This window comes from Leiobunum rupestre, chromosome 6 (assembly GCF_980474605.1).
Source record: "Leiobunum rupestre chromosome 6, qqLeiRupe1.1.hap1, whole genome shotgun sequence".
Lineage (NCBI taxonomy): Eukaryota > Metazoa > Arthropoda > Arachnida > Opiliones > Sclerosomatidae > Leiobunum > Leiobunum rupestre.
In genome coordinates, this window is record NC_143389.1 from 44,532,631 (window position 1) to 44,545,895 (window position 13,265).

Genomic DNA, 13,265 nt, shown 5'->3' on the forward strand with positions numbered 1-13,265 from the left:
TACGACTCGCGGAAAAGGTATTGAGTCAAAAGTCACGTTCATTATTTATAGTTATTGAAAGCCGGAAGACAAGCCGTCACTTAGCACGGAGGGCGAAAAGCTATAGCCAGCGATTTTAGATCGAAATGTTCCGAAGAAAATAAAACGCGCAACGATCGGAATCAAAGTCTAACGATAAATTGAAAGGGCGGCCCGCTTTTTCAAACGCGCAAATATTACTAGCCATGAGAATAACGAATAGCATTTGCTAAAATTAAGAAAAAAGGTCGGACCGACGTGATGTAAGATAATTTCTAAGCGACAACGATGAAGTAAAATTTCCGCCCGGTTATTGGGTAAGTTTTATGACAAGCAACGTTTTATTTACCAAAAATTACGATTCCGGGACCGCGTGAATTTTAAAACAGTTTTCCTTCCTGCATAATAACTTTTCCCGTCTCGCTACTACAGCCTACCAAATCGCCAGTGTGCGAACCGACCACCTAGCTTACGAGCTTTACCTTTTCAAGGCGTTTTAAGTTTTTGGTGAAAAAATATAGCCATTGAAAATGGGGCTGGACTTCAGCTAAAGATTCCACGGGGTATAGATGCAAAATTTTTCAGTCTCTTAAGAATTAGAGGAGTGTTCGGTTTAGGCAAGATGATGGCATAGCTGTTAACTTTCTATCCTTCAGCTGTGTCACACCGTGCCCTAACCTAACGTCTCATAGCGCAACAATAAGTGACAGAAACAGTGTGAAAAAAAATTGGTAGAATGATTTGCTCAAAATCATAAGGAAATGAAACTGCACACTAAATAAAAATACAAATAATTTTTTCTCAACTTTAATAAATTTATAAGGGCAGACTAGGTGATAACAAAGTATATTGCCTCAAGTTATAATAACAATTGGTCAAAATATGTAAACAGGTTTTCAATTCAAATTACTAATATATATGTAAAATGGTATAATAGAAAAAAAACTTTTTACTAAAAAATACTCCGATATATAAAAATGTTTTAACAAGGAACGCACTCTCGATGGAGTGATATTTGTTAAATGTAAAGCTAAACTAGTAAACTGGTACGAGGATAACCTCTGAAGTACCCAAATTAAAGTAATTTTAAATTATTTACGCACAACCTAGAAAAAGTTTTAACTTTTGTATTAAAGTACAGCGGCCCACACTCTTATAATTCTGTGGAACAACCTGTCTTTTTCTTTCTTAAGCCCATTAAATTAAATTTATTTCTATATTTGTCGGTGTCATTTACAACACTACGTGCATAAAACGTTATGAAAATTCTTTATAACCTAATGCGAATTAATTAGTTCACATTGGATCGATTGTATATAAAATTAATCTATTTAAAAATATAAGCAAAAAATACTGTTAAATTGTTTTCATGCTCTACAATGTGTTTTAAAAATGCACTTTTGTTTTTTAAATTAAAACAGTTTTGGGGGTTTTTTGTAGGAAAATGTGATATATAACAAATGGCAATAGAGGCATATTTATACCAAATAACGTGAGCAGGTTATATTTTTTTTTGACTGACATTGTCAGTATATAATGCCAGAAGTAAATGCACCGAAGTTATTGGAATTGACGTGAAAACTGGGAGGCATTTTCCTTATGGAAATCTAGCTAAAACGAAGCTGATGTACAGCCCCATCTATTCCCGCGATAAATTGCACTAGAGAATTGTGGGTACTATATTCCCTATGAAAAAGTTGTATATAATTCTGTGATTTAAAAATGAAGTGAAAAATCATGAGCATGTGTTTCGAAATTATATAAAGACAGGCATCATTTCAATATCACGTATTATATTTTCCATTAAAATGTAACTTAAGCCTCACAATGGGTAACATGAGTACGGTGCTTAGCTGTTTCCTCCGTGAAACGGTAGGTGGCGATAGTAAAACTTAGGCTCGATAGCCACTTAGCGCGTGAAATTTTTAAGGATGCTTTAAACTATGGTTCCATAAGGAATAAGTCTCCAACATGGCCAATATAGCGGTCTGATAACTTCGGTTCATTAACTTCTGATAATGCCGAGTCAAAAAAGGAATTGTTTTGAACTTATTTGTATAACAAAGTATATATAATATAAATTTGTTTGTGCATAGTTTATATTTAAAGGCATTATTCTTATTTTCAAGAAGTTATTTTCAATAGTATGGAAGCATTTCTTAATAGTGCAATTCAAATTTACTAGAGTTAAAATGGTAAGAGCAGAAAAGGCAAAATTTAAATCGTTTTAAAAGTCATTAGTAAGATATAATATGTAAAGAGACTAAAAACGGATTTTTATGCTAAATTGGAAAGACCCTGGGAAGCTTCTGTAAATAGACTACCTATGGAAGTTGAAACTGGAAATTATTCATAATTTTAAAACCTAAATAAGCCTAGGAATGAGGTGTTCATGTCTACTAATTACTAACAAACAACCTATCTATCTCTAATAATGTATACGCACAAAAAAAGGGCAAACGCTACAGCACTAAACCCAGTTGCTAATCAATATATTACGATATTGGTTAATTAAACTAAGAGCATCACTGTGGTTCATTGGAAGCATTATATTACCATAATAAAATACTTTTAGCATTATTAATGCTAAATTATTAATTTTCATCCCAAAAGGAAGACTAAAAGAACCTAATGGGGAATTAGGGGAAAGTGTCTATTACATTATTGGTCCACAAATGTTCCTTTGAATAGGTTACCAGTGTGTTAATGATAATGAATGGATTGGATTGGATTGGTTAACATATCTTCCCTTTAGACTTACGTATTTTGGTTAATGAAAGAGCTAGATTTTTTTTCATTTTCAAATATACATATCAATATACGTAACTGTCATACGTCGCTACCCAACCAATGGTGTGTGTCCAAGAAGGCATTTTGTTCATAAATTTCTCCAGTAAATCAGTTTTGGAGTCATGACCGTGAATATTATGAGTCAAGAATGATACATCGACAATAGGATTTCCCTCTGAATAATCATCCGGCACCTTCATTTACCAAAAACAAAATGTTGTATAAAAATAAAAGCAAATTTCGTAGTGATCGTACAGGGCCCCGACCTGACTCTGGTAAGGTTGTTCAATTTTTTGGACAGGGGGTTTTATTAATAGGGTTTTCCAAACCCAATTTTTTTTTTAAAATGCCTGAGCGAGCGCTTAGTTACAACCAAAATGGGGAAGGAGTGGGTAAGCCAGCCTATAGAGTAGTATCGCTCTGTAGCTTTGGGCAATGGCCGCCATTTTGAGGGCAGTTTTTTATCTATAACATGGGTGACGTTGACATACGTCATGCCAATATTGCTCTATTCTCTCATTCGAAGGTACAAAGGTCGTGTCACACTCGCTAGGCTTGCCTCTCAATCGCCATTTTAATTTTAAATAGTTGGCTGTTGAAGCGACTACTCTCGTCTACTTTTGAATGAGTTTTGTTACTTTGGTAGTTAGCAAATGCTTAAAAATAAAAATAACAAAAACCCCGACCCAACCCGGTTTGTCGCTGTTTTTTCTCTCCCCGACCCAGACTCAAATGTCACCCCGTACGATCACTAAAATTTGGGGAGATAATATGAACCCAGTGCACATGCGTCAAGCATTATAAGAAAACAAAACCGAAAATTTAAAATTTTATTGTATCTTTAACTAGAGTGCAAGACTTAAAGTTTCTCAGGGAATAAAAATGTAATATACCAATGACATTAAAGTGGTTGGTCAAAGTTGAAAAAGCCTAGTACCATTTTGTTTTACAAAAAAACAAAATACCCATGCACATTAGCCCCTGATCAAGCAAACAGATAAAATGCATCACAGTAAAATATTAGCAGGAAAAATAAAAAAGTCGAAGTCTCACCATAAACTCCATCCAAACTTCCCATATTCCACTTTCCTCTCCATGGCTGTAGTATATCATGTAAACTGGTCTATTTTGCCAATAATATTCAGTGTTAGCCGTTCCATTAGTGAGAGACCATTTGAATAACTTCACTCCAGGCAAAGGACACGCAATTATACCCATATGATCAGTTCCTGGTCAAACAAAAATAAAATAAAATCATTTGGAAACTGCAAAATGTTTAGAGCAAGGTACCTACCTCTCGAATTAAAAGTTAAACGCCATTTATTAGTGTTAAAATTTTCCTTTTTGACTAGTTGAAACATTCTTTGTACATGGATATTTGGCTTAGCAGCTTGTAAATAGTACAGCTTGCTATAAAAGTGATAAAACATTAAAAATTTTAAATTTCATGCGCACTTAAACCATCTTCAGTAAAGATATTAACCTCAATTTCTTTATCACAGGAAAGTAGAAAGGCATTCCGCAATAGAATTTTTCTTCGCAAATTAACAGTTTGGCTTTTTTTAGTTCTGGAATATCATCCAAAAGAAATTCAGGCCCATTATGATCTAAAGGCACAATCCAAAAACCAGAATCTTCTCGATCCAGAGATCCATTTAGACTATAAAAGTTTCTTTCCACATGCTGCAAAGAAAGATATTAGAATGAAAATTGTGATCAAATTAAAATTTTTTAGCTATTGATCAGTCAAAATCAAAGACTATATATATTTCGCTAAATAGACTGGAGTGTTCAATGGCTCAACTTGAATACGATAGCAGATGCTGGTTAAAATATTCCACCGCGCTTCAGCAGTGCTACTAGTACCGCCTCTAAAAAAAATTCCCTGACCATTTTAAGAGACTTTCCTTGACTTTTTAGAGGCCAAAATAAATTTAAATGGACTTGTATTTCAGTTAAAAGGTTATTGCAATGTTGAAAAAATTAGCCAAACTTTCAAGGAAATAAATGATAATCATAGATCAAGGGTAAAATTACCTTCAAAAAGTGACAAAAGAAAATTGAATTCCCTGACTTTTTACAAATTCTTAAAATTCCCAGACTTTTTACGCCCATTTTTTAATTCCCTGGCGTGTTGCAACCCTGACTTGGCATCTTTTGCCAAATATTTTGTTTTCTATTGTTTTAAGCAAATAGTAGGCATACTTTACTGGAGCAAGAGAACCTTTCATTGTTAACTAAACTAGTGAATTTAAGTGTTTAGCGGCGCAAGAACAAAACTTTTAAAATAATTATACCTTAATCCAAAATCTTTGAGGAGCTGGTGAACGAGGATCATCGCTGTATGGAAAGCCTATGCTTGTTGTACTAACAATTATAACTGTAAACGTTGTGATTGATAATAAAATTAAGGCAGTCTTTTTTATACTCCTAATGGTGTGAACTATTGGGAACTGGGGGAAAATTTAAAATTAACAATAAAAATAAGAAATACATATTTTACTTTAATTTTTTTTACCATGTAACTGCAAGATGAAAATGCTGATATGGCTGATAAAACTCCAATAAGAAGGTCTGGGTTTGTTCCACCTCCAATGCGACCCATAATGGGCACAAAAACATCAAATATTTGCCACCAACAATAAGTTGTGACCATTAGTGGGAAAAACTGCATCCCGTAATATGGAAGAGATCTGTGCAAATGGTCAGCTGCAAAATCAAACAATGGGTAAAAATATAAAACTAAATGTACTTGGGATGCAAGCACTGATATGTCGTGCTATTTTTATAATATCGGTTTAAATGACGCCGATATTGGCCAATACCAATATAAGAAAAATATTTTCAGGAAAAACTTAAAAATAAAATTCTTGATTAACTATTTGATTTGTGATAGAAACATATTCGAATATGCTCTTGCAAACTTTTTTTAATGAAAAATTATAATAAAATGGTATGACAGTGCACTGAACCAACCGTCATTTATAATTATTTTATAATAAACTCTGGACCCCGACGCCGCCGAAGTACATGCCGGCCAAGGGCGTATTTAAGGGGGGTTCAACCCCCCCCCCGAAATGCTGATGACTAAGGGGGGGGGGGGGTGCCTAATAAAAATCAGCGAAACTTCAGTCAGCATCCCCCCCCCTTGAAATTTTCAGTCAAAACCCCCCCTGAAATAAAATCCTGGATACGCCCTTGGTGCCGGCGCGCCACCGCCGCCGATTATTTTCCAGCGCGACGCCGATTAGTTCTGTATAATGCTGCCACGCGATTTTTGCGGTTTTCAGCAGTAGCGAAGCTTGGAATAGTTCTTTTTATAAAATAACCTTGGCCATCTTGTTGAAATGTTGCCTCCCCGCTTCAGCTGTGGATCCGTTTTCTTTCCCACTAAAGAGTTTATGAACTCATTCTTAGGCATTGGCTGAACTATTCCAGGGCAACATTTCAACAAGCTGGGCAAGCGTAAAGACATTTTATAAAATCAACTATTACTTTGGACAATTGCAACGTTATGAAGACGGAATTATTATATGCTGTTAACATATGCAACATAATTACTCATAAGTATGCCACTAGCTCTATTTCTTCTCTAACGGTTTGTTTCACAGATATTGCGTCATCCGTATCCTACGTAATATTTGATGTCATCTTGGGTACGTTCAGAAACAGTCAACGGAAAAAAAAACGATGGATTTATATTTTCCACCGATGATCCTTTTCGTCATAATGACGTCGTAAGTTGCTGAACGCTTTTATTCAGTCATCGGTGTTTTTTTAAAATAGCGTAGCATTAATAGTAGTTTTACGTCAGTCATCCGAAAAACCGACTATCTCTTTCGGTGACTTCGGTGTCTCACCGATGACTATCGTGACGTCAATACCCAAAATTAAAATGCCGTTCAGTAAAACACTGGTGTCAGCGGTGACTCAGCGGACTCACCGGTGATCATTTCTGAACGCAGCCATATCTCAAATGCCGATTATGCCGTCGCACAATTAGCTCTACGTTTTATAAGCCGACGGCCATTATTTTAGTAAACAAACAGGTTTGAACAACCAAGGCTTAAGAGCTAAAATGAGCTACAAAATACTGTCATGTGCTGTTAATACAATTAATATGCAAATTAATGAAGTTTTCGGAAACTCAATTTGCATTGTCAAATCTTGGATTAATAATCCAAGGTCAAATAAAAGAAGGTTTATTAGAAAAAATATTAATAATTCAGGTTCAGCTTTTCTGGGGCATCTAGAAGGTTGGGGCTTGGTTGGGGTCTTTGGGAGTTTATAAATTTCAATAAAGCTAGATTGGGCTGACTAATAGCGTTTTCCATTGGCCTGGTCCGAGCGATCGCGGACTGCTCGTATTTTTTTTCGTTTTCCATTGGATAGAAAAAACCTGCTCTGAGGGCGGGTTACGTCCTCCATTGGCGGAATCGCTCGCTCGCGGATCACTCAAAGCAGTCTGTCTTCAGTTACGGAGCAACTTTTTTTGCTCTCACAAGGATTTCGCGTCGGTCCGAGTACGAGTCCTGACGTCATCGTAAAATCCCGAGCGGTCTCCGAGCGATCCCAATGGAAAACGCTATAAAATTCCGATACCAAAAATTCCTTCTCAATTTAGAGGTTTTCCATTGGCGTAATTACATATGTCAGTAGCCAATAGTGTGACTCCCAAAATTACTAGGAAGAATTAAAAGGTTAAAATCTAACGTAGTCCACCTTTTTAGTTTTACTGGTTCGTGGTGAAACAAACCGTTTTAGTCCAACAAGATCCCATGACAAAATAAGAATGTGATAAGCTACACGATGGGTCAAGGTATTTTTTAATTAGTTTAGTGATTTGTAACAAAGAACTGTTTGTCTTACGGGTCAAAGTGGGGGCTTTTCGGAAATACGAACCAAGTGACGTCACTTCCGGTGACCTTGAAAATTGATATGACTCGATATTGGTATCATTCGATTGGTCTCAACGTGCTCTTACCAAATATCGCTAAATTAAACTTCAAATCTGAACCAAGAGGCGTACAAGATTAAAAAAGTAATTTCGAGCCCCTCCCAAATTTACATGTATAAGACAAAATTACTTCTTTGTTACAAATCACTAACCTAATTAAAAAATACCTTGACCCATCGTGTAGCTTATAACATGCTTATTTTGTCATGGTCTCTTGGACTATTAGTGAAGATTTTTGAATGGAATAAAGGTACAGTGGCATACTTATGAGGCATTATGTTACATATGCTGTTAATTATTCTTCTAAACTAGCGTAAATAAAATAAGCCTATACTTGGAATAAATTAAACCAGGAGCAGGACCACAGGTAGGTTAATTTGTACTTGCTAGTATAAAAATATTTATAAAGAAACGCCAGCTCACGCCGCCGCCGATGTATTTTAAGCCAAAAATTTCGCGGCGGGGTCTAATAAACACTACTGTTATGATAGATAACTGAAGGCTTTAAAAGTTGGGTATTAGCCTAGCTGATTATTAGATAACTTTGTTACTATATTAGCCATGAATAGCCGATATATCGGCTGTACCAATATCAGTGCATCACTAAAATGTACACAAAATCATTCCATGACATACCTTTCTTTGTCTTCCCAAACAAAAATTTCATGAATGATTGGGTTACACTCGGGAAGAAAACCCAAAAACTGAGCATAAATGCTGAATGAATGTTATAGCACATCATAAATATGACGTTATTACACCAGAAAAAGATCACAGCATTGAAATAGATAGTTTCAGCATCCAGACCAATTTCACTAGGCTGTAAAACGAATTAAAAAATGTTCATTCATAATTTTGAACCCTTAAATTATAAAACCAAAACCCAGGCATTAAGGTATAGGACAAAAGGAAGCCTACCAATACGCACAATTTTCCTTTTTACAGAAACTGTCCAGTGAACGAGCAATAGAGCTAAGACAGCGGGACAACCATAGAGACCTTCAATAAAATAAGAAAAAAATACTTTCAACTTATTGATCCAGAGATTACAAGAAAAAGTGATAAATAAATACCAGCAATTAAATAAGAACGAGAATACCAGGACAAAGTGACACCTAAAAAAAAGTTGGCTTAAGATTGGCCACTAACAATTGGTTGATATCACACATTTCGTGTGAAGTTAACTACAGCAACCTCATCGTTTTATAATTATATCAGGCAGAGAGCGTGGGTATTTTTTTTTGCGCAAACGATTATTTCATTTTTTATTTTAATTTAAAAATTTTGAAAGTGTTTTTTTCAGTTTTTTGTTATTATTTTCGTCGTGTGTTCGCCGACACCACGTGTTTTTCAGCCCTAATAATTTCCACGTGGTATTCCGGTAGTTTGTAAAAAAAATACTTACCACGTGGTATTCAGGTTACATGAATTACAAATTTTCTAAATTTTGAGAATTTTCGCTCCATTCTCCCAACTCTTGAAACTTTTGTTCATTTTTCGGCATATTAAAGGGTTTTTTAAATATTTGAGTTCAGTTTAATCCAACAATTACTATAATTATTCCAGTCGCGTACCCCACGTTGCCCTTGCCCGTGCGATATACGGTCAAATTTTTAACACGCCCGACAAGACTTCGAAGGGTATGCTTAGGTACTGTCCTCTAGGTTGCGTTATAGAAGGCCCATCGCTTTTTTTAGTATGGGGCTGGGGCGACGCCGCGCGCCCCCAGCACGAGAGCGTAGTGAACGTGCGGCGCCGTTAGGCGCCAATACTTACTACTATCACGAAAAACTTTTCTTTAGCAATTTTTTAAAACAGCCTGGTGTCGGCGAACACACGACAAAAATAATAACCAAAACAAAATTTTAAAATACACAAAGAAGTTCAATTAAATTAATAAATAAAATAACCATTTGCGTACAAAATAAAAAGTACCCACGCTATCTACGTGACAAGGTCTATCACACGACAAAATAATAACTACAAAAAACGTGAAAATAACATAAAATGTGAAATTTAAAAAAAAAAAATAATCATTTTGCTCCAAAAAAAAAATACCCACGCTATCTACGTGACAAACTCTATCGTATCCGCCTAAAAAAATTATAAAACAAGATGAGGTTGCTGTAGTTAACTTTAGCCCAAATTTCCTACCCAACAGATCAACCAATGATGCAACCAGAAGCGTGCTTAATATGGAAGCAACAAGACTAAGGAAAATGACCAATTCCGCTATCACCAGTTCTCGTATTATCATTGATAAATGCCTCCCTACAAATATTTAAATAAATTAAAGTTAATTTGTCAAAAAATATCTCAATAAATGAATTTAATTACCTAAAATGGAAGTAATGATTGTTATTATTGCTATGGCAACAGTCCCCATATTGATTACCCATCCAGTTCTCGCAGTATATGATACCATATAAAAACCCATAAGGTCAAAATAGACTAGTTTTCCAGACTGATCTTCAGGAGGGGTATCAAACTGGGGATGACGAAGAATTTCACGTAAGACACCCAAAACATTGTCTCCTAAAACAACATTCAAAATGTATACATTGTACTCTATAGCCCTACAATAGGGGGAACCTATAACAGGTAGATGGGGCATAAACTGCCTATTCACAATTCGTTAAAATATGAAAAGAATATTTTGGTTACGGTTAATTTGAAATGCAGGTTGATAACATGTACAATTATTCAGCACTATTTTAGTTAAGGGTCCATTCGGCAATGAGATCAAAAGGAAGGGAAAGGTTAAAGCTTCGCAATATTTCAATCGCTATCTTTTATCGCAGTGCCAAATAAATAAAACTACTATATATTCACCTGCGTGTTGAATAGAACCAGGTGTGACATATGCGGCACTATCAAAGCGAGTGTGATACACATAGCCATTTTTGGCATAAGCAAAGTCCAAACCTAAAATAACAATTTAACATGTGGAAAATAAATTTTAGATACATCTACCTTCCTTTTTCCACGTATTTGTAACATTCAAAATAACGTTTATTTTTAAATTGTCAAAAATTATCCTTTTCATATCACCCCAAAAAATTAATTTTTCAAGTACCTGGAACTTTTCCAAAATCTCTGAAGATTCTAAAATCAGTGTCAGATGGAATGAGGCCTCCTTGGAAAACTTCTTGTCCGATTATGGAGCCAAATGGATGTTTGGCTCCTTTAGCATAAGCCTCTACTATCCAGGGATTTCCAGGTCCTAAAAAGAAATATCTTAGAGAATTAAGAAAAGGTCCCATTATTCCAATACTAAAGGAGGATATTTTAAGAAAAAAAATAATTTTTTTAGATAAAAATTAAGAATTAAATTTCTAAATGTACTGTCAGAAATTGTAAAAGTTCCCTTTCTTAGTTGGTATAGTTTTTCCACTAAACAGGAAATGCCTCAAAAATTAACTCATTTTACAATTATAAAAAAACTTAATAATTTACCAGCTTGAAATAAAACTTCTTTTCCTCCAGCCCCGCAAGCTTCAAGGTTGATAAAAGCTCCAACTGTTTTTGCCCATTTATGTTGAGTTACAAAACCATGAGAGGCCTGCAATTAAAAAAAAAACTTTTTAAATATCAATAAAACAAGCATGTTCATGCATGAAAAATTGAGAACACATTGTGAGACAAGTGTACACGTTGAAAATTATAAAAAAATATTCTATATGCAAACATCATGCAGACATGTTTAAAACAGATTTAATAATTAAAGTTATTCTTAAATTTGGAACATAGTAAGTTTAACATACATAGATAAAAATATTTAAAATATGATTATATTTTATACAATAAATACCAGATTTTTGGAAAAACGAGGTATAGCTCTAATATTTAGAATGCAATTTTACTGGAAATTTATTTCAAGCCAAAAAATTAACCCATCCTAAACTATTCAAAAAATTTAAGTTTAAGGATTATCCTAATCTTATTTCTAATACGTTTACATGCATCATTACCTGCAAAAAGTTTTCTTCTGCACCATTGAACAGAAATATAACTGAATGTCTAAGAGTTTTACTACTTTGGGCCAAATTGTTAAGTATTTCTAACATAACCGCACAACTAACTGCATCATCACTAGCACCTATAAAACAAAACATATGTTTAATAGGGTATTGGAAGTATTTATGTAATAATATTGTGTTGTATGGTAATACCAGGGCTTGTTGGAACTGAATCAAAGTGACAGTTGACTAACAAACTCTTTGTTGATGACTTTGGTCCAATCTTAACAACTACATTCTTAACATTTTTGTAGCAAGAGGTCATACCCTCTTCAAAATTAACGTAAAATGAACCATTAGACTTTTGCAAGTCAACTTCAATGTCCATTCCATTGGCCCTATCAGCAAGCAATTGAATTTGTTTTATTTCTCGGAGCAGGTAATCCACAGCTAAGACTTTTGGAAAACAGAAAGAAGAAGAATTAAGCCAACCATAGGAGTATAATGTCTTCAAGCCCTACTTAAAAAAATAATGATTACCTTCATTTTCATAACTCCCAGTCGGTCTGGGGCCGATTCGAGAGAGTTCAACTAAATAATTTCGCGCTCGTTCTTCACTAAACACATCCTCAATACCACTCTTAATAAGTATGGAGGACTCTTCAGCAGTTCTAACATAGGGTAACAAGGAACTGCACCAAACAACGACGTAAAAAACGAGCGAAAAAAGTAGGAGAAAGAACACAAATTGAATTTCACCATGATGCCGGTCAAGATTTTGGCTATGTGTCCATCGTCCATTTTCATAATTTTTATAGTCCGATTCTCCATAAATTTCGCGGGCGGAATTACGGGTTCCCCGCAAAGTAAGAGGTATATCAGCACCAACGCGCCTCTTTCGTGGGAACATAATTTTCAAGCCTTCCATAACAACACCGTTCTAAATAACGCGTTAAGAGAACTTAATTAAGCCAAAGCTATCGTTTAATCACCGTATAAATAGCCTTCTAATGCATAAATTCCACGGAAGAGCTTTTACCGGCGACCATTTTGGTTCGAATGAGCGCGGTAACCGGCCCGGCAACGAATTTTCCACAGCTGCGGCGAGCTGCCCAAGGATTAATCCCACCTATGATTAATCCTTGAGCTGCCTGAAACCATGCTGAAACTATGCGTAAAACCAAAGACTATATAATCCATTTGTTGGGAATATTGTAAAACCACACAGTAATAACGTTTTCCATTTCACTGCTCCAGTAATGTTCTGTTCGTAAATCGAATTAGTCTCTGACGTCATTGATGTCGCCCCAATAGAGTAACAAACGGAAGTATTTACCTTAATCAAGGATCCTAAATTACCTTGCCTTAATTTGTGGTTTGTCGACGGATATAATTTGAACCAAAGACTATATAATTTCTTAGTCTATAGTCTTTGATTTGAAACATTCTATTTGAGAACTATTGAACTGAACTGCAGGCCTGAACTGCTGAACCCTGGCTGAGTTCAAGGTCCGTAGAGCCAAGGATCCTAAGTAATTTAG

At 35.2% G+C, this 13,265-nt stretch overlaps 1 protein-coding gene across 1 annotated transcript; it reads right to left on the minus strand.

The window, feature by feature from the left end:
- Positions 1-823: 823 nt before the first annotated feature.
- Positions 824-12,839, minus strand: LOC149941113 (endoplasmic reticulum metallopeptidase 1-like). The gene is made up of 17 exons (XM_090177627.1): positions 12,265-12,839; positions 11,938-12,180; positions 11,737-11,864; positions 11,222-11,327; positions 10,842-10,988; positions 10,598-10,690; positions 10,103-10,300; positions 9,920-10,036; positions 8,839-8,880; positions 8,694-8,764; positions 8,402-8,585; positions 5,327-5,517; positions 5,106-5,261; positions 4,292-4,491; positions 4,103-4,218; positions 3,862-4,037; positions 824-3,002 (listed from the first exon to the last, which is right to left on the minus strand). The coding sequence occupies exons 1-17, from the start codon at positions 12,650-12,652 to the stop codon at positions 2,832-2,834; spliced, it is 2,727 nt and encodes a 908-aa protein (XP_090033753.1). The 5' UTR covers positions 12,653-12,839; the 3' UTR covers positions 824-2,831.
- Positions 12,840-13,265: the final 426 nt, after the last annotated feature.

Coding starts and splice junctions, on each gene's coding strand:
- LOC149941113 (XM_090177627.1), bottom strand. CDS start 12,652: ATGGAAGGCTTGAAAATTATGTTCCCACGAAAGAGGCGCGTTGGTGCT. Junction 8,881..9,919: donor ATCATTGGTTGATCTGTTGG/GTAGGAAATTTG, acceptor ACTTTTTTTTAG/GTGTCACTTTGTCCTGGTAT. Junction 8,765..8,838: donor TCGTTCTTATTTAATTGCTG/GTATTTATTTAT, acceptor ATTTTATTGAAG/GTCTCTATGGTTGTCCCGCT.